The sequence below is a fragment of the Dendropsophus ebraccatus genome, chromosome 8 (genome assembly GCF_027789765.1).
Source record: "Dendropsophus ebraccatus isolate aDenEbr1 chromosome 8, aDenEbr1.pat, whole genome shotgun sequence".
NCBI classification, from domain to species: domain Eukaryota; kingdom Metazoa; phylum Chordata; class Amphibia; order Anura; family Hylidae; genus Dendropsophus; species Dendropsophus ebraccatus.
The window spans coordinates 74,616,767-74,644,683 of NC_091461.1; the positions used below are offsets into that span (position 1 = coordinate 74,616,767).

The following is a 27,917-nucleotide window of genomic DNA, read 5'->3' on the forward strand; positions in this document are numbered from 1 at the left end:
ACGCTCCGGCGACCGGGGGGTTAACGGGGCGGGCTGCGGAGATAATCCCAGCAGGATGTGCATCCCGCTGCGAGTTTGCCTGCCATTGAACGTACAGGGCAGGATCCGCGGCGGATTTCGCAGCGACAAATCCGCTGAGGATCCATTACATGTGAACGCACCCTTATGGAACAAAAGCGCCAGATAGCGGTGAATAAACCTGCAGTACAGTACAAAACCTTTGTGAAAATGGTAGAAAGAGGATGCAGACAAGCAATGTCAGCGAGATCAGGCAGGTAGCACTAAAATTATCTCTCTAATGGGGACTATGGGCACACCTCTAGACCCTGTGCTGGAGGGTGAAGCTTCTCATCCTGCCCAGCTTGTCTTACCACATGGTAATCTTCAGGCACTTTATGGCTCCTCTTCGCCACACCCTTTGCCAGTGTCCTATAACATCTGCATACTGCTCGCTCGCTCTCATAGGAAAACTTCAGCCTGTTGTAAAACTTATTCCGACCACCAGGCGGCAGCAAAGAATCACTGATATTTCTAAGCTGAGGATTTATGATCTCTTCTCGCGAGGTTTCCGCCCCCTCTTTCCTTTCCCCACCCGGCGTGCGTACGCACCGTAAGGGTAGCGAGATACCGGGTCTCGGCCCCAGGCCGGATTGTTGTGAAATCAGGAGATCGGTCGCTGAAACCTAGCGGTGAGTGATCTGTTACCCGGTTTTTGCTGCCTGACCGTGTGTCCATCTAGTTGACCTAGCGCTGGCCTTATTTGGGTCAAAGTTCTCATTTGCGCATGCGTGGTAGCCTTAACTGTAGGGGGAGGAACCTAACGACTGAAAGTGTGTCACATATGATGGGGGGGGGGGGGGCAGCCTCTGTGTGGGGGCTCTGAGGAGCACAGGACTCGTATGGCAGTGCTGCCGAGCTGTTCATGCTGTCATCTGTGCTGGTGTGTGTGTGTGTGTCTACACACCACACAGCACGCTGTGTTCTCTGCCTGTAACACCACACAGCACGCTGTATTCTCTGCCTGTAACACCACACAGCACGCTGTATTCTCTGCCTGTAACACCACACAGCACGCTGTATTCTCTGCCTGTAACACCACACAGCACGCTGTATTCTCTGCCTGTAACACCACACAGCACGCTGTATTCTCTGCCTGTAACACCACACAGCACACTGTATTCTCTACCTGTAACACCACACAGCACGCTGTATTCTCTGCCTGTAACACCACACAGCACGCTGTATTCTCTGCCTGTAACACCACACAGCACACTGTATTCTCTACCTGTAACACCCACACACCACGCTGTATTCTCTACCTGTAACACCACACAGCACGCCGTATTCTCTACCTGTAACACCACACAGCACGCCGTTTTCTCTAGCTGTAACACCACACAGCACGCCCAGGGGCGTAGCTAATGTCTCCTGGGCCCTGGTGCGAGAGGCCAACTTGGGCCCCCCCCCCCCTCCTTTCACGACCAAGTGATGCTATTGTTGTGTGTGTGTGTATATATATATATATATATATATATATATATATATATATATATATATATTATATATATACACAGTGGTGCCTTGGATTATGAGCATAATTCGTTCCAGGACCGTGCTTGTAATCCAAATCCACTCTTAAACCAAAGCAAATTTTCCTATAAGAAATCATGTAAATGCAGACAATTGGTTCCACACCCCAAATATATTTATTATTCTGTACTGTACAGTAATGAAGAGGATGGGAAACACAAGGGTGGACAGAGACTGCAGGGAGTATGAAGGAATGAGCAGGGCAGATGTGGGCACATACATGCAGCACTCTCTGTCCGGGGAGAGAGGGGTTACAGCTATGGAGAGATTACCCCCCCACACACAGTCCTGTCCCCTGATGTAAGCCCCAGCCTGAAGGGGATCTGCTATGATTTGGAAGGTGTTTAGAGTACAGTGCTGTAGACCCCGCTATGCAGGCCATGCCCCTTCTCCACTCGCGCTCCCACCCAATACAGGAAGTTCTTAAACCAAAGCAATGCTCTTAAACCAAGTCACAATTTTGAAAAACTGTGAGCTCTTCAACCAAAACGCTCTTAAACGAAGTTACTCTTAAACCAAGGTACCACTGTATATATATATATATATATATATATATATATATATATATATATATATATATATATATATACACATACACACACACACACACACACACCAAGACAGATATTACCTATTACTGCCATACTGTTACCGACCAAATCCTGTATACTGAGACCAATATTACCAGTAATACCAGTATATAGGGAGGAAACATTACCGCCACACCACAACCACTACCATCACCACCATATTGTTACTGACCAAATCCAGTATACTAAATCACCTCATCCAGTCATATAGAGGTGGCCCCAGCTCTACACAGGCTCTATACACCATATACATTACACTGCAGTTATATCAGGTGACTCACAGGAGACGTCTTTTCTGATCGGAGTTCTTCCCTTTTCATCATCTTCTCCATCCGTCCTGGGCCGTTATGAGAACTTCTCAGAGCCACGAATCCACAGAATCTGCCAGACAGACATATTAGTCTCCTCACTCTGACACCATCCTCATCTCTCTACACAATGCACATCTGTACTGTCCCCTTTACACCCTCATTTAGTGGGTAGCCCTGACTCTATGTGACCTCCTAATAATATATGTCCCCCTATGTTGCCCCCCCAAATAGATGGCCCCCTCTACCCCCTCCCTTATAGATGGCCCCCTCTACCCCCTCCCTTATAGATGGCCCCCTCTACCCCCTCCCTTATAGATGGCCCCCTCTCTCCTCACCCTCCCTTATGGATGGTCCCCTCTCCCCCCACCCTCCCTTATGAATGGCCCCCTTTCCCCCCACCCTCCCTTATAGATGGTCCCCTTCCCCCCCCCCTCCCTTATAGATGGTCCCCTTCCCCCCCCCTCCCTTATAGATGGTCCCCTTCCCCCCCCTCCCTTATAGATGGTCCCCTTTCCCCCCCTCCCTTATAGATGGTCCCCTTTCCCCCCTTTATAGATGGTCCCCTTCCTCCCTCCCTTTATAGATGGTCCCCTTCCTCCCTCCCTTATAGATGGTCCCCTTCCTCCCTCCCTTATAGATGGTCCCCTTCCTCCCTCCCTTATAGATGGTCCCCTTTCCCCCCCTTTATAGATGGTCCCCTTCCTCCCTCCCTTTATAGATGGTCCCCTTTCCCCCCCTTTATAGATGGTCCCCTTCCTCCCTCCCTTTATAGATGGTCCCCTTCCTCCCTTTATAGATGGTCCCCTTCCTCCCTCCCTTATAGATGGTCCCCTTTCCCCCCCCCACCCTCATAGATGGCCCCCTCCTTTCCCCCCACCCTCATAAATGCCCCCCTCCTTTCCCCCCACCCTCATAGATGGCCCCCTCCTTTCCCCCCACCCTCATAGATGCCCCCCTCCTTTCCCCCCACCCTCATAGATGTCCCCCTCTTTCCCCCCACCCTCATAGATGCCCCCCTCCTTTCCCCCCACCCTCATAGATGGCCCCCTCCTTTCCCCCCACCCTCATAGATGGCCCCCTCCTTTCCCCCCACCCTCATAGATGGCCCCCTCCTTTCCCCCCACCCGTACAGGCTGATAAAAAAACAAAACTTAACTCACCTGACATCGCGCTCCCACGTTGATCCTCACTCCTTCGCCTTCGGTCTGTCCCCGACTGCTGCGCGGCTGCCGGGGGTGTCGCGTCTTATCCCCGGCAGCGCGCGCATCCCAGAACTCCCTGCGCGCCGGAAACCGGAAGTCAGGGCCCAAGGCGCGCAGGGAGTTCTGGGATGCGCGCGCTGCCGGGGGTAAGACGCGACACCCCCGGCAGCCGCGCAGAAGCCGGGGAAAGACGGAGCCAGTCTCTTGTGACCGCAAGCAAAACAATGCTTGCGGTCACAAGAGTGATTGATCGGGGGGCCCCGCGGGCCCCCCTTGTGGCGGGCCCGGTCGCGGCGGCGACCCCCGCGACCACGGTGGCTACGCCACTGAGCACGCCGTATTCTCTAGCTGTAACACCACACAGCACGCCGTATTCTCTAGCTGTAACACCACACAGCACGCCGTATTCTCTAGCTGTAACACCACACAGCACGCCGTATTCTCTAGCTGTAACACCACACAGCACGCCGTATTCTCTAGCTGTAACACCACACAGCACGCCGTATTCTCTAGCTGTAACACCACACAGCACGCCGTATTCTCTAGCTGTAACACCACACAGCACGCCGTATTCTCTAGCTGTAACACCACACAGCACGCCGTATTCTCTAGCTGTAACGCCACACAGCACGCCGTATTCTCTAGCTGTAACGCCACACAGCACGCCGTATTCTCTAGCTGTAACGCCACACAGCACGCCGTATTCTCTAGCTGTAACGCCACACAGCACGCCGTATTCTCTAGCTGTAACGCCACACAGCACGCCGTATTCTCTAGCTGTAACGCCACACAGCACGCCGTATTCTCTAGCTGTAACGCCACACAGCACGCCGTATTCTCTAGCTGTAACGCCACACAGCACGCCGTATTCTCTAGCTGTAACGCCACACAGCACGCCGTATTCTCTAGCTGTAACGCCACACAGCACGCCGTATTCTCTAGCTGTAACGCCACACAGCACGCCGTATTCTCTAGCTGTAACGCCACACAGCACGCCGTATTCTCTAGCTGTAACGCCACACAGCACGCCGTATTCTCTAGCTGTAACGCCACACAGCACGCCGTATTCTCTAGCTGTAACGCCACACAGCACGCCGTATTCTCTAGCTGTAACGCCACACAGCACGCCGTATTCTCTAGCTGTAACGCCACACAGCACGCCGTATTCTCTAGCTGTAACGCCACACAGCACGCCGTATTCTCTAGGTGTAACGCCACACAGCACGCCGTATTCTCTAGCTGTAACGCCACACAGCACGCCGTATTCTCTACCTGTAGCGCCACACAGCACGCCGTATTCTCTACCTGTAGCGCCACACAGCACGCCGTATTCTCTACCTGTAGCGCCACACAGCACGCCGTATTCTCTACCTGTAACGCCACACAGCACGCCGTATTCTCTACCTGTAACGCCACACAGCACGCCGTATTCCCTACCTGTAACGCCACACAGCACGCCGTATTCTCTAGCTGTAACGCCACACAGCACGCCGTATTCTCTAGCTGTAACGCCACACAGCACGCCGTATTCTCTAGCTGTAACGCCACACAGCACGCTGTATTCTCTAGCTGTAACACCACACAGCACGCTGTATTCTCTAGCTGTAACACCACACAGCACGCTGTATTCTCTAGCTGTAACACCACACAGCACGCTGTATTCTCTAGCTGTAACACCACACAGCACGCTGTATTCTCTAGCTGTAACACCACACAGCACGCTGTATTCTCTAGCTGTAACACCACACAGCACGCTGTATTCTCTAGCTGTAACGCTGATATTGGAATAAAGTAAAGAACTTTTTGAATTTATTTTTTTCTTTTCCACGCACATATTATGATCAAGCATCTTTTTATCTTTGAAGTTGAGCCCCACAATAAGGACTTTATCCGATATTATCTTACATAGGATATATTGTTTATGCTTCATTGTTTGTGCAGGTGGGATTGGCTGTGCTGGCTCTGATCCTCTGTGCCGTTGTAATTGTCATGTAATTGTGTTACTGCTGTGAATTGTATATACGCTGCAGTACTGCAATGAAACTCCAGCAAGTGTGAACACAGCCCTTATTTCACTGCAGACTTTTGCACAATCAGTGACATAAGTGCAGCACCTGCTTCTGGCCAGTCAGAGACTGTGAATCACTAATGCTGCGTTTACTCTGACAGATTTTTGAATCCAAAACCAGGAAGAGAATATAAACAGGGAACAGGTCATAAAGGAAAGATTGAGATCTCTCCTCTTTCCAAATCCATTCCTGGCTTTGGCTTCTGAAATCTGTCAGATAAATCTCTCTGTGTAAACTCACTATTAGAGCAGGGGTGTCAAACTCAGGCCCTCCAGCTGTTGAAAAACTAAAATTCCCATCATGCCTTGACATCCAAAGTTTTAGCTTTGGCTGCCCAGGCATGATGGAAATTGTAGTTATGTAACATTGGGAGGGCCTGAGTTTGACACGTGTGACTTAGGGGATTGGGGGATCCAGCCAAGCCTCCTGTGACATCACACCCTGCCCCCTGTCTGCATCATCAGCCTGTCCTCAGCAAACACACACAATGTGAGACAGAGGCATGGAAGATTTGTCTCCTAAGGTGGGAGAGCAGTGGCAGCAGGAGATAATGTGGATTTGCACAGAGGCCATTTTTCTTCACTTCCTGGATGTCTATCATCTACCAGTGTGGCAGAACCGTACAGATATGGTAATACATTGTATAGACACATCTATATAACTTTTAATGTACTTTTAATAGAAAACAAGTTTTCTTTATGTGGCATTCCCCTTTAAGTAGAAATCTGCCTAGAAAGCACATTCTTACCCTGTAGCTAACTCCGATTTACCACTACTATTATAAGACTGTAAGGCCTTGTGCGGCTTTGCCCTGGTTGTAAAGTAGTTTATATGGACCTGCAATACGTGCTGCTGTCCGGAATAGTACAGGTTTATCAAACTGTGTAGAAGAGAAACTGATGTAACTGCCTACAGCAGCCAATCACAGCTCAGCACTCAGCTCTGATACAATGAAAGCTGAGCTGTGATTGGCTGCTTTGGGCAGTTTACAACTGTTTGCTTTACAGTTTACTGTGTAATAAACCAGTTGGAGCAATTAGGGTTTTGTTTTTTTATTTTTATGTTGCTTTTTCCTTACATAAATGAAAATGTTTATAAGAAAGTGATTGACCTTGAAGTATCTTCTGTATATTACTGTTTATTATTCAGTAAGGCTAAAGCTGCCCATATACAGAGAGCCGTCAGTCAATGAATAACACCTATTTCTCCTGGCACCTGCTGTCGTGGGGTCTTCACACATTTTAACAGGATGGACAGTGTGTATCTTAACAGGGTGCAACATGACTAGTGTTGAACAGACCCTCAAACTGTTTAGGTTCGTCATCGTTCTCCGAACCCGAACGCTTGACATTTGACTCCCTGTGGATGTAGTCCTAGGGCTGCCAGGAAAACATGTTTTACATGACTCACTAGGGTGGCATCCAACTTCTGCAGCCACGGGAGTGCAGAGAGTTTGGGTTCGGAGAACATTGCCAAACCTAGGATTAAAAATATAACTGTAAACAGAGCGCCATCAACAGGATGCAAGAAACATTAGATTGTTGGGCATGATGAAGATTAACGACAGCACTCGGCTGGGTTTGTCAGACCCACAGCGTTAAAGAACATATCCATTTAACCAGGAGGGCCACAGGACAGATAGGTGATACCTGTCCTTCCTTGTAAAACCATGAGTCAGGGAGACTTAATATAGAGACCAACTGTTAACCCTTAGACGACCCAGGGCGTATAGTTACGGCATGGAAGTCTGTCCCCAGACGACCTAGGGTGTAACTATACGTCCTGGGTGTTTCTTCGGCTATGAAGCGCGCTCCGGAGCAATAATGACACGCTGTAGCGATCGCGCTGCCGCGTGTCATTAACTCCTTTAACGCCGCGTTTAAGTGTAAGTCACAGGGGGAGTCCCCTGTTACTGACCTGTTACTGACCTGTTACTTACTGCGGGGGTCCCGATCGGTAAGACGGACCACCAGAGGTCTCTCACCTTCCTCCGTGCGGTCCGATCGGCGCTCTGGTCACTGAGCCTGCACAGGCAGGCTCAATGAGCAGAGCGCCGATAACACTGATCAATGCTATGCCTATGGCATAGCAAGGATCAGTGTAAAAATCAAAGTACTGTATGTACAAGTACCCCAAAGGGACTTCAAATGTGTAAAAAAAAAAAAAATAAAAGTTAAAAACACTAACACACTATCCCAAAACCCCTCCCCCAATAAAAGTTGAAATCACCCCCCCTTTCCCATTATATAAATAAAACATATAAAAATAAATAAACAAACATATAATATACCGTAGTGTGCGTAATTGTCCGATCTATTAAAATATAACAAGCGTCATTGCGAACGGTAAACGGCGTACACGAAAAGAGGGAAAAAAGTGCAAGGATTACCCATTTAATGTTACTATATATATATATATATATATATATATATATATATATACATATATAGTGATTAAAACGTCCGATCTTCACAAATATGGTATTAATAAAAACTAGAGATCATGGCGGAAAAAATGACACCTCATACAGCCCCGTAGGTGAAAAAATAAAACTGTTATAAGCGTCACAATAGGGCTATTTTATTTATAATTAATTGCCAAAAAAAAGGATTTCATTTAAAAATATATATATAACATTAGAGAATCTGTGTAACCTGCATATGGTTGTGTTTGGACTGACCTATAGAATAATAGTATCATGTCGCTGTTACCATATAGTGCATTACGTAGACACAGGAACCCCCCAAACGTTACCATATTGCATTCTTTTTTACGGTTTCACCAGTTTATATCTTCATAAATAATATATTTGGAATTCCATTATACATGTTATGGTAAAATGAAAGACGCCATTACACAGTACAACTATTCCTGTAAAAACCAAGCACTTACATGGCCTTGTAGATAGAAAACTGAAAGTGCTAGAGCTCATAGAAGGGGGGGGAGGGAAAAACGAAAACACTAAGATCAAAATTTGCGCGGTCCACTGGGTCATTTTGGGCCTGATCCTCAAAGGGTTAAAGAGGATGTACCGTCAGGTACATCCTCTTTAATATGACCCAAAAGTAGAACGGTGCTGTCACGGGGAAGCTGGTGCCACAGTCGCTTTCTTGAACCGCTGCCTGGTTTCTGTGTAAGGCACCGTTCTGTCCACGGTTACCGGGCTGGGACTGAAGCACTGGAGACGGGCCAGCCCGATGCCAGTGGGAGGAAACCCCTGCCCCTCTATGATTCTAAAGGAGTCGCGCCACAGAGGGCAGGGAATACCTGTGGATAAAACACAGGAATCGGGCCACGGTTCAAAAAACAGACTGCCGCATCGGCTTCCCCGTAATGGTGTCGTTCTATCCGTTGGTCATATTAAAGAGGATGTACCTGATGGTACATCCTCTTTAAATGTGTTGTCTGACAGGCTATAATAAGGCAGTACTCATCTCACTGATCCCCTGAAACGGCTGTTTGCACCTACGTTCTTGCTGATCTACATCTTGAGACATGAAAATTTATCTTGGCAGAAGCAGGAAGAACTGGTGTGCCATAGGCACAATGAAGCCTTGGGCTTACGCATATGACCAGGTGTCTGATGTACCTCCATACAAAATCAGGGGCATATTTCAGTGTGGCACTGCTGTATGGCCTCCATACACAGCTTTAGGCCAGTTTCATACCAGTGTAATCGGATATATTATTATGGACACAAAAATGCATTTGTACTCTACTAGTGGGAAGCTGGCCGTACTGGGTGCATGAGCTCTTATGGTGGTCTTCTATGTAGTGTCAGTGTATATGTAGTACTTGGAACAGTTAATAATGCTTTTCAATTCTGGAACTTAAACTGTGTCTGTTTGGGTTGTTTGTTTTGCATTGTGTATATTTTAGCTTTGTTATGCTCTTGCTAATGTTTTCCAAGGAACCTGATCAGGGGTGTAGCACTACAGTGAATTTAGCCTTACAGTAGGGATGGGTAGTTGTAGGGGTTCCCCAAGAGGGAACCATGTTTGTCCTGGGATTTCCTCTGTGGTAAGGACTGGAGAGTCCTGGCTTGCACGCTCCTTGTTTTGCACACTGGTTGCTGGGGTTTCAGCTCATAAATATTTTTAGTAATTTGAGGCTTTTGTTTTCCTGAAGTTGCTGACTTTCTGTTTTTGGCAGCGGCCGCTGTGTAGGCCAGGCGGCTTATCTGCTGACCTTCCTGGGGCTTGTTCGGACACCCTGAAGGACAGGCTGTGTACATGTTGAACATATCTTAGAACCACTCTGTTTTTGCAGTGAGACACTATGGACTCTGTAGAATTCTACCTGGAGACAATTGTTCCTCTTTTGAAGTTTATCTTTGTTTTTCATTCATCAGCATTTCATTATTTTCATTATTAGTTTGTTCGTTATATTTTCTTTTGAAGATGATCCATGTGACCTTTAAAGGAGAAGTCTGGTCTGACAATTTTTTTCTTTTTTTTTGCAAATGCTGGGCGGATAAAAGTAGTAATGTGCTCTTACCTCCCCCGCTCCAGCGCTGGTGGCTGCATACTGCTGTTACGGTTGTGAGGTCTGCCCAGCCAGTTAGCGGCTGAGGCGGGACTCCATTATTGCCACTAACTGGCTGAGCGGACCTCACGCGCCACAAACTGGGTCCCCACTCAGACCAGGAAGTGGCCTTGGACCCGGGAACTGGAGCGGAAGGATGCGGCCAGCAGTGCTGGAGCCGGGAGGTAAGAGCATGGTATTTTTTTTTATCCTTTCCAGCATTTGCTTAAAGTGTTATTTTTTTTTTTTTTTTTAGTTCTCAGGGTTGGAAAACTATATTCTGGAAAATAATTTAATAGCTGCACCATTACCAAGGTTTGATCACACACGTTTTTTGTGTCAATGTGCTATTACTTTAGGAGAAGGGAATAGGATAGGGCTGCACAGCAACTTCAGCTGCTACACTGGCCATGCTACGGAAACTTAGGTGCTGTGACCACATCTACTTCTATCACCTGCAGGGTGATTCAGGCAGCGCAACATGGTGATGTTTCATTGCATGACCTGGGTCATGGCCAAAGTTGCTAATTTAGCACAAGCTATACACTTTAACTGGTTTTAGGCATACATTTTTTATTTTTTTTTGGCAAGTTCCAACTCTGGACAGTAGAGCCTGTAGTGGTAAATGGCTACAGGAACAGAATAGTTAGCAGGTCTAACTATCTTAGCACTGAGCTCTGCAGTTTCATTTAGCCCTTTTTTTCGGGAACACTGACCTTTATATAGGCTGACATGGGTTAGGTGCATGCACAGCACAGCAGGAACTGTGTAAACAAAGAGGAAAAAATACTTCCTGCATTGTTGTCATGTGATTAGTGCACTGAGAAGGGCGTTCATACCCCTAATCTCTACTCAGAAACTGCATGCATGCTCTACACGTATGCAACAGGCAGGGCAGCACAAGGTGTAGTTATTATGGGACCTGGAAGGGTAAGGAAAAGTAAAGGAGTGGGGGGTGTCTATTGATACATTAACCCTATACTGTATACCAGGAGTGTTCCTGATTCATCTTGTAAATGGACATCGCAAAACAGTGTGAAAATAGCTTAGGCTAGGTTCACAGTGCGTTTTTTTCATCTGTTTTTGAAAAAAACAGATGCATTTGTGTTCATCCGTTTTGATCCGTTTTTCCATTGACTTCCATTGTAAAAAAACGGATCAAAACGGATCCGTTTTTTTTACGGACACAAAAATAGTGTCGGCTACGTTTTTGTGTCCGTCAAAAAAAACGGATCCGTTTTTTTTTTTTCACAATGGAAGTCAATGGAAAAACGGATGCACACAAATGCATCTGTTTTTTTCATCGTTTTTTTGCAAAAAAATGGATGAAAAAAATGTATTGCAAAAACGCAGTGTGAACCTAGCCTTACAGCACATCTCCTTTAGCACCATAGCACAATGCTTTTTAACCTGTGAGGTGCCCCCTAGTTTTTGGTGAGGCTTAGATATGATATGAGGCAATTTATTTATTTACTTATTTTGTACGTCTTTTACTGGTATATGAAGTTTAGGAGACAAATGCAAGGTAGATTAAGAAATTTTCCAATTTGCATAGACTTCCACCAAAGACTGTGAGGTGCTGGCACCCCCCTGGTCCAGGGTTGCCAACCTCAGCTTTTGTTTTACTCTACAAATAAACCAAAATTCACAGGCAATCCAAACTTGTTACTGACACAACCCTGTCTCATTTACAGAGGACGCCCCTATGACATGCCTATAAATATATATTCGGCGTCTGTCTCCAACCCACCATGGATGACACCAGGGAGCAATAGATTATGGCACACCTGGGCATTGTACACCCCCCAGACCACATCTGGACTCTTGGGGCCCCTTAGCAAAAAACTGTATGGGGCCCCATGATTCCTGCTCATACAGTGATGCAAACAACCTCCAACTCCAGACTACACGGATTATGGGGCGCAGGTCCAACTTGAGGACCTGCGCCCCATACAGTGACACTGAGCTGAAGGCTGAGCTGTGATTGGTTGCTGTGGGCAGTTTACGCAGGTGTATATTTTACACCCTATGATAAGTCTCCCCCTATGTGTTCCGTATGTATAGGAGGGGTAGGCGACTGCTGGACGCTACTGCTCATTTATCGGCCAGTTGATATCCAAAATGCCTGATCCTTCTGTCACCCAACATCATCTGCTGGGAGGCACCCAGATATATTGGTCCATTAGCCAGTCCCACCACAGTCTTTTCTAATATATAGCAGGGCTCCAGATGGCGACCAAAATGGTCGCCAATGCGACTAACATCTTGCAAATGGCGCCCAGATTTATTAATCTGGGCGCCATTTGCGACTGGCCCCGGCGGCGCGCTGTCTCTTTAAGGACTTCCGCCTTCCGCACGCTGCGCCGAATCACGTGGCGCCTCTGCGGCCGTCCGTCCAATGAATGACGGACGTGCTGGAAGACGTGTGCAGGGACACGCTTCTCCAGTGACGTCATCCAGCACGTCCGTCATTCATTGGACGGACGGCCGCAGAGGCGCCACACTCCTCCAGCGCTTCTCTCCCGCCTCTCCTCACCCGGCGCCGCGGTTCTTCAAGTTCACCCCAGCGGCACCAAGATTGTGGATAGTGTGTGAGTACAACCGGAGGGACGGCAGGGGTGGCGGCCGGCCAGTAATGTGTGTGGGGGGACCGCGGCCTGGGCGGGGGATTGGTAGTGTGTCTGTTGTGATGGCGGCCAGGTGCGGTAGTCAGTGCGTGTGGGGTGCGAGGGGGGGGGGGTATGTATAGACTGCACAGTACCACTTCCCTCAGTGTGTATGTATAGACTGCACAGTACCACTTCCCTCAGTGTCTGTATGTATAGACTGCACAGTACCACTTCCCTCAGTGTCTGTATGTATAGACTGCACAGTACCACTTCCCTCAGTGTCTGTATGTATAGACTGCACAGTACCACTTCCCTCAGTGTCTGTATGTATAGACTGCACAGTACCACTTCCCTCAGTGTGTATGTATAGACTGCACAGTACCACTTCCCTCAGTGTCTGTATGTATATACACTGCACAGTACCACTTCCCTTAGTGTCTGTATGTATAGTCACAGTACCACTTCCCTCAGTGTCTGTATATATAGACTGCACAGTACCACTTCCCTCAGTGTCTGTATGTATAGTCACAGTACCACTTCCCTCAGTGTCTGTATGTATAGACTGCACAGTACCACTTCCCTCAGTGTCTGTATGTATATACACTGCACAGTACCACTTCCCTCAGTGTCTGTATGTATAGTCACAGTACCACTTCCCTCAGTGTCTGTATGTATAGACTGCACAGTACCACTTCCCTCAGTGTCTGTATGTATATACACTGCACAGTACCACTTCCCTCAGTGTCTGTATGTATATACACTGCACAGTACCACTTCCCTCAGTGTCTGTATGTATATACACTGCACAGTACCACTTCCCTCAGTGTCTGTATGTATATACACTGCACAGTACCACTTCCCTCAGTGTCTGTATGTATATACACTGCACAGTACCACTTCCCTCAGTGTCTGTATGTATATACACTGCACAGTACCACTTCCCTCAGTGTCTGTATGTATATACACTGCACAGTACCACTTCCCTCAGTGTGTGTGTATGTATACACTGCACAGTACCACTTCCCATATACATTGCCACAGGGGCTATATATCATCGGCTGCCGGGGGCTATATATATATATATATATATATATATATATATATATATATATATATATATATATAAATATAGTAGATCATTGCCGGTAAGATGGCAGCTGGCTGAGGGAACACACCAGCAGCAGGGGGGTATATGGTTGTCAAGTTGCAAGTTTCCATGTTGAACGTTTTCAAACTAAGAGAAGAGAGAATCTAAAGGAGGAGGCTGCTGTGGCCTCTGCACACAGTAAGTCCCATTTAACATAACATTAATTTTACATGTTTTAAAATGTTGGCGACCAAATATTCTATTTGGCGCCTAAATTTTTCAGGTTAGGAGCCAATGGCTCCTAGGTAAATTTTTTTAGTCTGGAGCCCTGTATAGGGGTCTTGTAGCCCAAAGAGCAGCATGTGGGATAACTAGGCTAATATATACATAGTATAAACTGCTAAAATAGTAATCGCTTCTAGAGAGGTGTCCCAAAAGGTCCAGTTATATCCGGTGCCTAGGACAGGACATTACTGATGGGGGGTCCCACCTCACTGTTCAGTGGATAGGGGGGGGGGGGAACCTCGGCTCTCCAGCTGCTGCAAAACTACAACTACCATCAGGCCTGGACAGCCAAAGCAAGATGGGAGTTGCAGTTTTGCAGCAGCTGAAGAGCGAGGTTCCCTCCCCTGCTCTAGTGTGTGCAGGGGCCCCAGCAGTCCCGTCTGAGAATAGGGCAGAGCTTGATTTCAATTGGATAAAGAAAAAAGTTATTAAGGGTACAAACCCACTTGCCGGATCTGCAGCGAGTCTCCTTGCTGCGTTTTTGCAGCGAGACTCGCTGCAGATCCCGGCCCTATACTTTCAATAGCAGAGAAACTCGCAGCAGGGATGTACATCCCTGCTGCGATTTTGTCTGCAGCCCGCCCCATTAACCCCCCGGCCGCCGGACATTATACATTACCGGGTCCCCGTTCCTGCTTGCTTCGGGGCTCCCGGTGTCTTCACGGCCCGCCCGGCCAATCAGTGCGCTGCGGCAGGGCAGCGCACTGATTGGCCGGGCAGAACGTGCCGGGAGCCGCCGAAGCAAGCAGGAGCGGGGACCTGGTAATGTATATCCTGCCCGCAGCCCCGGCCGCCCGATCGCCCCCCCGCAGACCCGGCCGCCCCCCCGCAGCCACGGCCACCCGATCGCAGCCCCGCAGCCCCGGCCGCCCCCCCGCAGACCCGGCCGCCCCCCCGCAGCCACGGCCACCCGATCGTCCCCCCGCAGCCCCGGCCGCCCGATCGTCCCCCCGCAGCCCCGGCCGCCCGATCGTCCCCCCGCAGCCCCGGCCGCCCGATCGTCCCCCCGCAGCCCCGGCCGCCCGATCGTCCCCCCGCAGCCCCGGCCGCCCGATCGTCCCCCCGCAGCCCCGGCCGCCCGATCGTCCCCCCGCAGCCCCGGCCGCCCGATCGTCCCCCGGCAGCCCCGGCCGCCCAATCGCCCGTCCCCCCGCAGCACTGATCGCTTACACGCCCCCCTGCAGCCCCGGCGATCGGGCGGCCGGGGCTGCGGGGGGACGATCGGGCGGCCGGGGCTGCGGGGGGACGATCGGGCGGCCGGGGCTGCGGGGGGACGATCGGGTGGCCGTGGCTGCGGGGGGGCGGCCGGGGCTGCGATCGGGTGGCCGTGGCTGCGGGGGGGCGGCCGGGTCTGCGGGGGGGCGATCGGGCGGCCGGGGCTGCGATCGGGTGGCCGTGGCTGCGGGGGGGCGGCCGGGTCTGCGGGGGGGCGATCGGGCGGCCGGGGCTGCGGGCAGGATATACATTACCAGGTCCCCGCTCCTGCTTGCTTCGGCGGCTCCCGGCACGTTCTGCCCGGCCAATCAGTGCGCTGCCCTGCCGCAGCGCACTGATTGGCCGGGCGGGCCGTGAAGACACCGGGAGCCCCGAAGCAAGCAGGAACGGGGACCCGGTAATGTATAATGTCCGGCGGCCGGGGGGTTAATGGGGCGGGCTGCAGACAAAATCGCAGCAGGGATGTACATCCCTGCTGCGAGTTTCTCTGCTATTGCAAGTATAGGGCCAGGATCTGCAGCGAGTCTCGCTGCAAAAACGCAGCAAGGAGACTCGCTGCAGATCCGGCAAGTGGGTTTGTACCCTAAAGAGAATTTTTTTTTTTTAAATGCAAAGTATATTTATTTATCGTGCATATCTTACATTAACAAACCTCCACATATTAGGTGTCCACATAACAGTATAAAAAACAAGTTTTTTTTTTTATAAATATATATATGTATATAATATTAGTCATTTATATGAATAGAGGTTTTGGCTCCTAACACCCGGATGGAACAATGTGTCCGTCGTGGTCAGTAAGGGGTTGAGCATCCACAGCAGGGGCGCGGGCTCCTCCGAGCTGTGGTAACATTGACCTCCATCCGAGGAGACTTGTTGTCGTCCCTCGCTGCCCCCTCCTTACCCCCCGCCAGCTGTACAGGCCGGGAATCCTCCGGCCTTTCTGGAACTGCGAGTCTTGTTCGGGTTATGAGGGCGCAGGGCGCGTGGTGGAAGCCGCCAGTGTATGGGAATTATATAGGAAGGACTAATACGGCTCCGTCCTCAATTACAGTGGCAGTTTAATAAATAAACGGCCTGGTGTGACTACAGACGTGACCTTAAGCTGCGTTCACACATGCGGTTTTGCTCAGATGTCAGCATAGTGAAGTTGTATCCGGTGTCATACAGCTGCTGGAGCGGTGAGTCACACCTGGGCAGGGGTATGAGGCCGGCCGGCTCTGATAGCTCATGCTGCTGTGATGTACATCGCGGCCTGTGTGTGAGCCGGCTATGCTGGCACTATTCTTTATCCTGTGAGGAGATGTGTAGCCGGCCCTCCTAGACCCCCTTCAGTCTCCCCCATCAGCTGCACATAGAACTGTGTACGTGAGAGAACGACTTCTCCTAGTGGCGGCCGGCAGGCTCCCACGCCACGCCCACATGCGTGACGTCACCGGGCGCTTTAAGCCGCTGTAGGCCGGTGCGGGCTTCTTCCTGCGGTGCCGGTGACCGGGAGATGAGGCGGTGTCCTGAGTCAGGTACCCTTGCACGGCCGGGACGCTGGGTGTGTGTGTGCTGGGACCGGGGAGATGCGTTTTTTGTGCCGCGTATTGTTTCAGCGTTTCATGTCTCGTTGTTGTGTGGAAGCTTCTGGCTGCCCGGTGTGCTGGGACTTGTAGTGTCCGCCGAAGACTCAGGCTGCTCTGGTGGACATATACTGCTGGCAGGCCGTGAACTTGAGCTCTCTATAGTGTGTGTGTGTGGCTGAGTGACCCTGCCAGTCCCCCTGTCCTCTCTCCTCTGTCCTCAGTCTGCTGCAGCTGCTCAGGACATTGTTATTGTGTGGTAAGCTGGATGGGCTCTGTCCACACCTGGTAATAAAGAAGTGTCGGATCCCTGTGTGTTCCCCAGGCATTGCTGGCATACAGGACATGCTGCTTGGCTTATCTACTTGTGGCACTATTATATAGCAGTAATATAAGGCAGCACAGCATGTCAGGCTAAATACACAGCAAATCTGCTGACTTTAGTGGCAGCTTTTTTGTTATTTTTTGCTGATTTGATAAAGGTTTTATCCGAAATCCAAATCAAAAGTTGAGACGCTAGAGTTTTAAAATCTTATCACAGGCAATTTCTATTGAGAAGATTCCCGCAGGGTGTACATGAGACAATCTGCATTTACTCTGTCATGGCGGCTGTTGGTTTAGTGGTTTTATATAGGAAAAGCCAAGGAATACAGAAAGTTCCACAGCAGGAAGGCAGACATGGAAGATTGGTGTCTCCCATCTATCTGTTGCAGCTATGGCCAAAATACATACAAATAGAAAATGCATAACTAGCTGCCCATTATATGTGGCCCATTGTCTGGTAAGCATTGTCACCCTTGGTTTCTGGCAGTTTTACAGCATGTGATGAAAGGCCAGTCTGATCAGCTGACAATCTGCCAGAATGTCTGCCTTCTTGCTTGGAAGTTTTTTGTTTTCCTTGGCGAGTCCTATAAACAGCCTGGAATGTCTTCCTCACATGTCGGCTTAGCTGGAACCTCACAGCCTCCTAGTAATCTCAGCTGTAGGAGTGTGACATTGACCCTCTGTGCTGCTCGCATTGGTTAGGTACCCAGCTATGGGATGTCTTGATCCCCTTCAGTGCTGCATTACTAAGGAGGTTTGTTTCTTAGAACTGTAGGAAAGGTGAGTGGAAGGAATGGCCATATGTCACCCAGCTTTCCCAGAAGCAGATATAACCAAGAACCTGCTAAATAAAGTGTGGACAACTCATCTTATTACTGTACTGTGTGTGCATTGTATGCATCTTTTTCTTGCACTGAATATATTTCATATTTTTCTGGCATTAACTAAGTGCACATATATACAGTTGTTGTTGCGGAGTAAACATCCCAGATGCAGAGCATCTCTGTAGGATCCTAGAGAACATAAGACTTAATGTTTATCCTCTTTCCTTCCAGAAGTGCCCAAAAAAATGGATGTGGACCAAGACCTCCGTTCCTGTGGCCGAGATCCACTATCTAAATGCCTCCAAGCCAGGAAGGAACTGGAAACTGCTATTCAGGCACTGGTAAAGGCAGAGCAACAAGTTAAAGACAATGGCAGAGAGGTAAGCCTTCATGTGCTTGCGGGGGAGTAGCTGAACACAGCTTTGCTCTCATTCTTCTTTAATATGATGTGAAACACCATGTCACACTTTTTGGTCGATCAAGGACTGGGGGTTCAGACCCCGCTAATCACTAGAATGAGTTAGGTGAAGCTCTCTGACAAGATCTTTTCCCCTAAGCTCATTATACCTCTGTCCCGAGTGCAGGAGGCTGGCTCCATAGACTTACTATTGACTCCTTTGAGAAACCCCTGAGGGCTTTCAGTTGCCATGTATTGTTTGCTTATAGTATAGATGTTTGGTGCCTTGCTAACTATAGTCTGATAATAAGATATATATTGTCTGAACTTGTCTATTTACTTGGATTTCCTTTTGGGCACCTACCAGGATCTTGTAAGACCACAATCTGGTGATCTCATCCTGTTCTCATGATTCATCAATCTGTAAATACACAAAGATACATGTTTTGAGTATCTGTGATATCTGTTTGTCATAGTCACAAAGTATGCAAAATACTATATATAATGGGAGGCACAGGTCAGCATGTGTCCATCTGTATTACTGTACATAAGTGAAAGGGGTAATTCACACGTTCTATAGCACATTGTCCGTGCACAGACCATATCTCACGGTTCTTTTTGATGTCTCTAGGTGAAGGCCCAGATCCAGTCCTGTGTTAGTCGCCACCTTGAATGTCTGCGCAGCCGTGAGATCTGGCTTTTGGAGCAGGCAGATCTAATACAGCAGCTGAAAGAGGAGGCGCTGCAGCAGCAGACACAGCAGCTTTACTGGGTAAGGGTGCCTTGGATTCTCACTGCTTGTAACATCTAAAGCTTGAGTACTAAATTAAATTTCTGACCTACAATGAAGGAGCCAGCACCCAATTTAATTAGGCTTAAACTCGACCTTTTAGCCTTTCCCTAAAAATAAGTCTTGGTTTGGAAGGTTTAAAGCACTTGAACAGATATGAACTGGTGGTATACACAGTGTCTGTCATCCAGCCATGGCCCCAACATATTGTCATGGCATTGCACTTTACTATATTTCATCCAACCAACTTACTAAACCAGTAAGGTGCAGTGGGACAGGCTCCATGCCCTTGGACCTCATAATAACTAAGACCATATTTCTAGTTCTTGTTTGTGCATGTTTTTTCATTTTGTCTTATTTTTCAGTTGTTGGGACAGTTCAATTGCCTAATTCACCAGCTGGAGACCCCTCACAGTAATGATCTTGCCAACCAAATTACTGTTTGCCTGGAGAGGTACGTGCCTTAAGGAACCTACATTTGGTATCATTTGTCTGCACAAAGTGCCACATTATCTTTTTTTATGAGAAATGTCCTTTGCTTTGCACTTTCCTTATAGCTCTGTGATGCATTAACATATGCTAGTGATTTTTTTTTGTGACATTGTACTTTATATTAGTAGCAAAAAAATTTTTGTGGAAAAACTCAATCATGAAGAAATTAAAAATAATTTATTTTTCCTTTTTTATGTAAAACAAAGCTTCTCAGTGTGTGGTAAAAATAAGAATGGATTTTATGGGTCACTACAGTTACAATATTACATTTGTATAGTGTGTGTTTTGTTTTTGTTTTTTTAAACTATTACCATTTTGGAACAGTAAAAACTATCTTCCTGAAAATAACTACAAAAACTGTTGCCAAATTGCAATATCCACAGCGTTCTTATCTTTCGCATGGTAGAACTGGTTGTGGGCTATTTTTTTATTTTTTTTATTCCAGGCTGATAGTGTTAGACGTGGGTCTGTGACATTGTGAGCTCCCGTCCTGCTCTCAGGCTGCTGCTGTATCTTCAGCCCCCACTCCTACAGCTGCCAATGATTCTGGAGAAGGCGATGGCCTGAAGATACAGCGGCAGGACAGAAGCTCACAGTGTCACAGACCCACATGTCACAGCCCCGGGATAAAGAATGTGAAGATGCCAGGTAACACAGCAGCGCTAATGGGATGTATCAACTGCTTGTGTGCTAGGCATCTGGAAACTGACAAGCCGGATATAAATATCTGTGCTGTCAGTTTCCCTTTTTGCTATCGGCCACACATCTCTTGTTTTAATGAGGGAGATGTGCGGACAGTAAACAATGATTTTAAGGGCTGCTCAAAAGATGTGATCAGCTGACAAGCGGGAAAATTCCTGCTGCTTGGCTGATCGCTGTCACTTTTACACGGAATGATTATTGCCCAAATGAGCTTTTCTAGGAACGCTCGTTGCCAATAATTGGCCAATGTAAAAAGCACATAAGTGATAACAATTTTAACCAATGAGGCAGCATACCATGTACAAAACAATTACCTAAATGCAAAATTTTTTGAATTGATAATGATATAGCCAGTATTTTAGATATTTCACATGTATATATGAGATCATGCAGCCATCTTTAAATTGAATTTATTTTTTTATGTACAATTTCCGTTTTTTTTTTAGACTGGGCAGCCTTGCCTTGAAACCAGAGGAATCTTCTGCCATGCAGTTTGAGGCAGATGTTGCTTCGCTCAGAAAAGCTATTACTACATTTGGATCAATTAAAGTCACGGTAGGTGAATGTCGCATCAATTCTCCTCTGTGTAATTAGAGTGGATTAGTACTGGATTACATCAAAAACCTCTGTAGTACAGATCACTGAGGAAATACTGAACATTGCTGTTGGTATAGCTGTAGTCTGTTCATCTGCATGGGATGTTTAATATATAAATTATTTTCTAGAACTCCGATGAAATGCCAGAAAATGTAAGCGCTGCACCTTGCAATTTTGTCACTCAGAATCCCTGGCTTCTCAACAATTGCTATGTTGCGGAATTAGAACAGGTACAGTCAGTTGTATCTCTTATGTTTCTTGTGACTTGACATAGTGGTGTGTAGCATAAACACAAATGAGCCCTCTTGTTAATGAATGTGCTGAGGACATGCAGAGAAAGATATAAAAGTAAATAACAACCCTTGTTGGGCAGCTAACATGATAGAAGTTTTGATTGGTGGGGTACAGGGTCCTGAGATCCCTAGCAATAGCTAAAAAAGGGGCAGAGGCCCTTGGCTGTGCATTGTGTTTTTAAGCTTTGTATAGCTCTGCTTATCTCTTTTAGTAGACTAGGTAGCAGTGTAGGCTTTCTATGAGCAGAGCCAGCCACATGTGAAGGGACTCCAGCCAAGTGCTTCTATCCCTGCATTTCAGAGATCGGTGAGGGTGTTTGGACCCGGGCCCATTAACTGGTCCAGGCTTTTAAATGCTGTTAAATGTCAGAAGAATATTATTTAGCCTTTAAATAAATTCCATTTGCATACTTGTAACATCTAGACAACACTAAATGTTGTTAGGTGAAATTTCCTGTCTATTTTCTTTTAGCAGAAAACGTTTTCTGTGTTGTCGAACATCCCTCTGTCAGACTGGCTGCTGGAAGGCAAAGTGACTAACCTTGCTCAGTGTCCTGCTCTGCACACTCCTAGCTCTTTTCCTCAGGACTGGCTGTTGAAGACACAGCTCACTGATACTATTGTGGTAAGATCTGGTCAGATTGTTCCCTTTCTTACTATTTGTTTGATGTTAGAAAATAATATTTCTTATAGAAACAGTGCCACTCTTGCCCATGGGTCATGGCTCGTAGTGGTATCACCTGTGTCCTGTTTACTTGCTTGACACCAGGCTGAAATACCAGGGTTGTTCTTTTACACAAGCCCTTTTATGCCCTGTTGTATTCATGAGGATATTGAATTTCATGATAGAAACGGCTGATAAAATGCTATCATTTCTTTTTTTTTCCTGGTTGTAAATATATATTTATATTTTACAGAGTTCAGATGCCCCTAATCTTCCTACATTTAACATGGAGCAAATCTGGGGGAAGTTAGGGGAATTGCACAATTGGCTGCTACAGTCACAGAGCAAGGACAGCCCCACCGAGAAGCCTGGAGTCCGCACTCGGGAAAGCTCAATTTCAGGCTCCTCTTTCTCCTTTGAAAAGGTAGAAGATGATGATTTTGATATTCCCAGTGATGAAGAGATGGATCTGTCCGATTGGTTAATCTCCCCTGCTCAATCTGACCAGTCTGATGTTGTAGACAAGTGGAGGTTTGTCTTCCAACCATTTGTGGAGGACTACAGCATTGGTGATTGGCTACATAAAATGGAGCCCTGTGGTAATCGCTGTGGTGGAAAAACAGCCACTCTGGAGATAGAAAACCTAGGTAACCTCAAGTGCCTCAATGAACAGCTCGGAGGAAAGAAGACATCTGTCAATGAAATGTGGCTCCTTCAGCAGTCTCAGCCTCAATTTAAGATTGAAGATGTGTGTAAGGCGAACGAGCCCTGCTCCACCTTCTCTGAATGTGTCTGTGATGAAAGCTGTGAAAAAGAAGCTCTGAAGAAGTGGCTCTTAAAGCGAGAAGGAAAAGATAAGAATGGCGTCCCCTTATGTCATGAGCACAAGAGTAAAAACCGAGAGTGTGAAAAGTCAAAGCCTTTACCTAACATGTGGCTACATCCCTGCAGAGCAGACTTTGAAGACCAAAGCTGTACCAGGAAGACAGAAGAATGTGAGCCCTCCCTTAGGCTTTTTAAATCTTTGCTTGAAACCCCATTAAACTCCTGGGTTCTCAAGGCTAGCACAACAGAGAGAGAGCTTGAATCCGAAACATTTGACAGTAAATATCAGCCTCCCCTGGTAGAAACACTATCTCCATTCCATTTGCCTCTAAACGCTAGCAGCTGGGTGGTGTCCTCTAAGAACACAGATAACACAGAAAAGCCAGAGCAGCCTGCACTGGAGGATAAGTGGCTACTGCGTAAAAAAGCACATGTAAGTGACCTGATAAGGTGCTGCAACAGCGATACCTCTGCAGATTAGTCTGCAGAGTAGTGAAAGCAATAGATCTTACAGTCTGTATTATGTTATTACATTTATATATACCGCAGTATATATAATCTGCATAGAAATTTCAGCCTGTATTCTAGATCCATATTCAGATTCACTGCTGTAACCGCTCTGCATATCTCCTGTAACTCAATACCCTTTGCGGAATGCAAACCAGAACATTTTTTGCTGACATTGAGAGAATGGAATGAGTTAGTGCTGTAGTTCAGGAATGGTGAGTGTAGAATGGTGTTTGAGGCCATGTTCACACTGCATGAAACACCAGCTATTCTGTGACCCGGCCGGGTCACAGAATGGCCGGTGTTAGTGAATGTGATGAACTTCATTTGTGTTGAATTGGGATGTGGGCGCACGCACACCAGTTCATCATTGAGCACGAAGGAGAGTGTGGCCGGAGCCGCTTGTGCGGACGCTATTCAATGAATAGCAGGTGCACAAAACTGACATGTCAGTTTTTGATGTGGCCGCTAGTGATCCCGGCCGGAGAGTATACTATGGGTGGAATTTATCAAACATGGTGTAAAGTGAAATTGGCTCAGTTGCCACTAGCAACCAATCAGATTCCACCTTTTATTCCTTACAGACTCTTTAGAAAATGAAAGGTGGAATCTGATTGGTTGCTAGGGGAAACTGAGCCAGTTGCACTTTACACCATGCTTGATAAATCTCCCCCCTAGGTGTATACACTCCGTCCGGGATCCCATAGACAGCAGCACAACGTAAGTTTCCGATTTAATCATGGCCGTTGTTGCAAATTGGAAACAATGGCCATGATTAATAGGAAACTTGCCTTGTGTCAACACAGCCAAGGGTGAGCGTAAAGCTTAAAGTTGGAAGATGTCTGCTTTTAGTCCCAGTGTAAATTTTAACCAGAGCACACGTGATGTCAGATTTACATGTTGTTTTTTTTTCTAAAAATTCACAGTGCTAACTATAAAAATATTATTATTATTATATTATTTTTTTTTTACTATTGCTGAAATGGATTTTGCATAGTCAGTACTTTTATAAAATGATTTCATCTCTTACAGGAATATTATGGCCTTCCGAGTGTTTGTGACCTGTTTGCCTGTATGAAACTTGCAGCTGACAGAGATCAGTGGCTACACCGTACACCTCTACAGGTAACCTTGCCTTTCTGTATACGGACTGAGACATCTATCCATTTAAGAGTAGATTATAGGTTAGAATAAGGGCCCTATTACACGGGGCGATTATCGTGCGAAAAAATCATTAAATCGTATTAATTTAAATGATCGTTCTGTGTAATTGCAGGCAACGATCGAAAAACCGTTGGTATGTCGTTAATCGTTGATATAGATCTGAACCTAAAATTATCGTTAATCGTCCGTTGTAATTCCACATTCATTTGCTCAAGTTACATATTTTTTCACTAATAGTTTTGTGTAATAGCACATTGTCTATTGTTTTGCTGGGATCAAAAGGAATAAACGATCATAGTAACGATCGTTACTAACGACCATCGTTCTGTATAATATGGTGAACCCTTTCAGGCTAACGATAAATAATCTGGTTTGCGATAGTTTTATCGTTAATCGTTAAAAATCACTCCATGTAATAGGACCCTAAGGCAATGAGTAAATTCTGTGCGGTATTTCCATCTGGACACTTAAGGTGTATCTACAGAATTTGCTGTAGATGTCTGATTGATGTCCCCCATCTGGGGTGCACACCTATCTTGAGATTTAGGGCCATATGTCCTGCTCTGGGCTGCTTGTGGCATCAGTGGGACTTCTACTCTGGTGCATCTCACAGACCATAGAGAGGAGCCTGATAAATATGCACACAATTACAAGGGTAGCTTCACACGTACCGTATCGCAGTGGATTTTCTGCCGCGGATCCGCAGCAGTTTTGTAAAAATGAATTGACACAGCATTAAATCCGCACTGTCAAATCTGCTGCGGATCTGCAGCAGATTTGATGGTGCTGATTTGATGCTGTGTTCATTCATTTAGTCAAATCTGCAGCAGAAGATCTGCTGCAATACGGTATGTGTGAAGCTACCCTATAAAAGGGATGAGCAGTAAAGTGTAGTGTATGCCTCCCTGCTAAGCACATACAAGAGCAGGGATTTTGACAGGAGTCCTTGTATCTGTTCAGTCAACCAAAGTGAATCCTAAAAAAAAAAAAAATCTGATTCAGACTAATTGAATTTTTTGGTTTGAAAAATTTGGATTAGATTTGATTCTTTCAAAATCAATTCATTTAACCTATAATCAAGTCTAGCTTAGGTATACTTTGCTTTTTGAGGCTGTGGAGTCAACCATTCTGTATATTGTACTGTTCATACAAATACCTATGTTATTGTGCACTTTGTTTTAAAGGGGTTTTCTGTGATTAGTACCGTTTTTATTCTCAGAAACTGTGCCACACCTGTCCTAGCATTGTAGTGAATGTCCTGAGCAATAATTTCAATTGGATATTTGTGGCACTGTTGTGTGTGTTTTTTTTTTTAAAGACTGCAGCCATGTTTTTCTAAGCCTGGGCAACCCCTATACTTGTTGGATATAACATCTGGATAGGTTACTGTATGGCTGTATCCCCCAAAGATGCATAAGATGTAAATAGAGAGTATTGCATGCTGACTGTTAACATTTGACTGTAATGTGATATTTTTTTTTTCTTCTTTTTTTGTAGATGTGAAGCTGCCATGATTGCAGAACCACTGATCATATGTCACGCTGATAATGCGCACACCGAAATCTTTGTGATTTCCCATTGTTCTGTCTCTTTATTTCCTTTTGTCATCACAAGTGTTCTCCTGCTGATCATTACCGTGTACTGAACTGTGACTTTTTAGATTCTATTCTTAAACCTTTAACATAAAGTATTTGGATTTTCTGTAAATCCACTACGAGAAGAATGCTACGCCTGGAGTGAAATCACGCCATCGCAGAACATTGTCTGCCTACTCGGTGGTGCTCAAATCTCTAGATGCATTTCCATAGATCAATTCTTAGGATCCATTGGTTGTATTGTCATCTGTTAACTGTTATACAGACATATGGGCAGATTTATTAATGCTTCTACATTTACACAGCGTAAACTCACTAAGCAGAAAGTGAGCCAAATGTATGATGATAACTGCTTGATTTAGTGCATATTGCTAGACAGTTCTGTTTGTCTACACAGTACACACTTTCTTAAAGCCACAACCCCTTACTAGACACTGTTTAGCGTCATGCAAAAAAAAAAAAAAAATGTCTAATACATAATCTGGTGCAGGAAATGCATGCTGGAATTCCAACATATGTAGGTTAGTAAATCTCCCCAATTGTCTCTTTAGTCTTGGTTACCCCCTCTGTCGGCTGTAATTGTAGCAGAGACCATGCAGACCCAGCAACATCATCTCTACCTTGTGCAGACCCATTTTGTTAGGGAATCTGAAGGATGTAATGAACAGAAAGGGAGATATTGAAAAAGAAACAACTACTGCACACTCGTGGAGTCGTGGGTGAAGTTGTAGCAGTATGCTCCATTTTTAATATCCGATTTGGTTTTGAGTTTTGGTAACTGAGCCACATTTGTTTTACATGTAATGATGTGAGCATGAAAGAGGCTCTAATCATTCTCATTTTTTAGCATTTTGCACAGAATGGTCGGACAAAGGCAATTTTATTTTATGTCTTTACCTCTTATATATTATATACATATATTTTGTGTCATAATTGTTTCCAGATATCTGTCCATACAGAGTAGCCTATATATTTTTATTATTACCTTTTAACCAGTTTTGGAAGCATTTCTTCTCTTTTTGTTTTCAGCTTAACCTCTTTTATGTTGAGTTGAAGCCTGAAGCATTGTTATGTTTTCATCGGTAAGAGAATATGAAGTACGTAAATGCCAGGCTGTTATATAAGGTTGGCAACTAAGGTTTTTCAGCAGGCAGTTGCATATACGTCTGGTGCTTGTAATTCATCAGCTGAAGTTCCCTGTTGTCGGCTTATTATGTGGAATGTTATGGTGCCATGATTTGATTTCTTCAAAGTTAACATTTTACTTGAAATGACCTGTGTAATCCATCTTAGCGCAAATAAGTCTTCAATGTAAAATTTTACTTTACCGTTTAATATTCCATTAAAGAGTTATAGCAATACAAACGGCTTTGTGCATGTGCTTTAATGGGTAGGGCACTATAAATCTAGGTGCTTGTGCCAATGACACATAAGAAAGTGTATAGGCATACAAGAGTATAGCAACACATTAAAGGGTGAACTCCAGGTAGAGGTTAAAAAAAAATGAAACTTCTGCTGAAGCATAACGCATTACTTACCTATCTATCCCAGTTTTGAAACTTCCAAAAATCCATTTGTTTTGGGGGGGGGGGGGGGGGGGTTGTTCTGTATTGTGTTTCTGTTCTTCCTAGTTGAGCAGTTCCCAGAATGCAATGCTTTCCCTCAGCTGTTCATCACAGTCCTTGCTGCAACT

At 46.3% G+C, this 27,917-nt stretch overlaps 1 protein-coding gene across 3 annotated transcripts; it reads left to right on the forward strand.

Moving 5' to 3' along the window:
* Nucleotides 1–567: 567 nt before the first annotated feature.
* Nucleotides 568–27,589, forward strand: NCOA4 (nuclear receptor coactivator 4). Of its 3 annotated transcripts, none has more exons than XM_069980678.1 (10): nucleotides 568–689; nucleotides 18,430–18,578; nucleotides 19,227–19,367; nucleotides 19,751–19,839; nucleotides 21,026–21,134; nucleotides 21,305–21,406; nucleotides 21,942–22,094; nucleotides 22,387–23,391; nucleotides 24,498–24,590; nucleotides 26,127–27,589. In XM_069980678.1, the coding sequence occupies exons 2-10, from the start codon at nucleotides 18,444–18,446 to the stop codon at nucleotides 26,130–26,132; spliced, it is 1,833 nt and encodes a 610-aa protein (XP_069836779.1). In that variant the 5' UTR covers nucleotides 568–689; nucleotides 18,430–18,443; the 3' UTR covers nucleotides 26,133–27,589. The 3 variants fall into 3 exon arrangements, with proteins under 3 accessions (XP_069836779.1, XP_069836777.1, XP_069836778.1); XM_069980676.1 differs by lacking the exon at nucleotides 568–689 and adding an exon at nucleotides 16,895–17,002; XM_069980677.1 differs by lacking the exon at nucleotides 568–689 and adding an exon at nucleotides 16,895–17,002 and having other exon boundaries at nucleotides 21,945–22,094.
* Nucleotides 27,590–27,917: the final 328 nt, after the last annotated feature.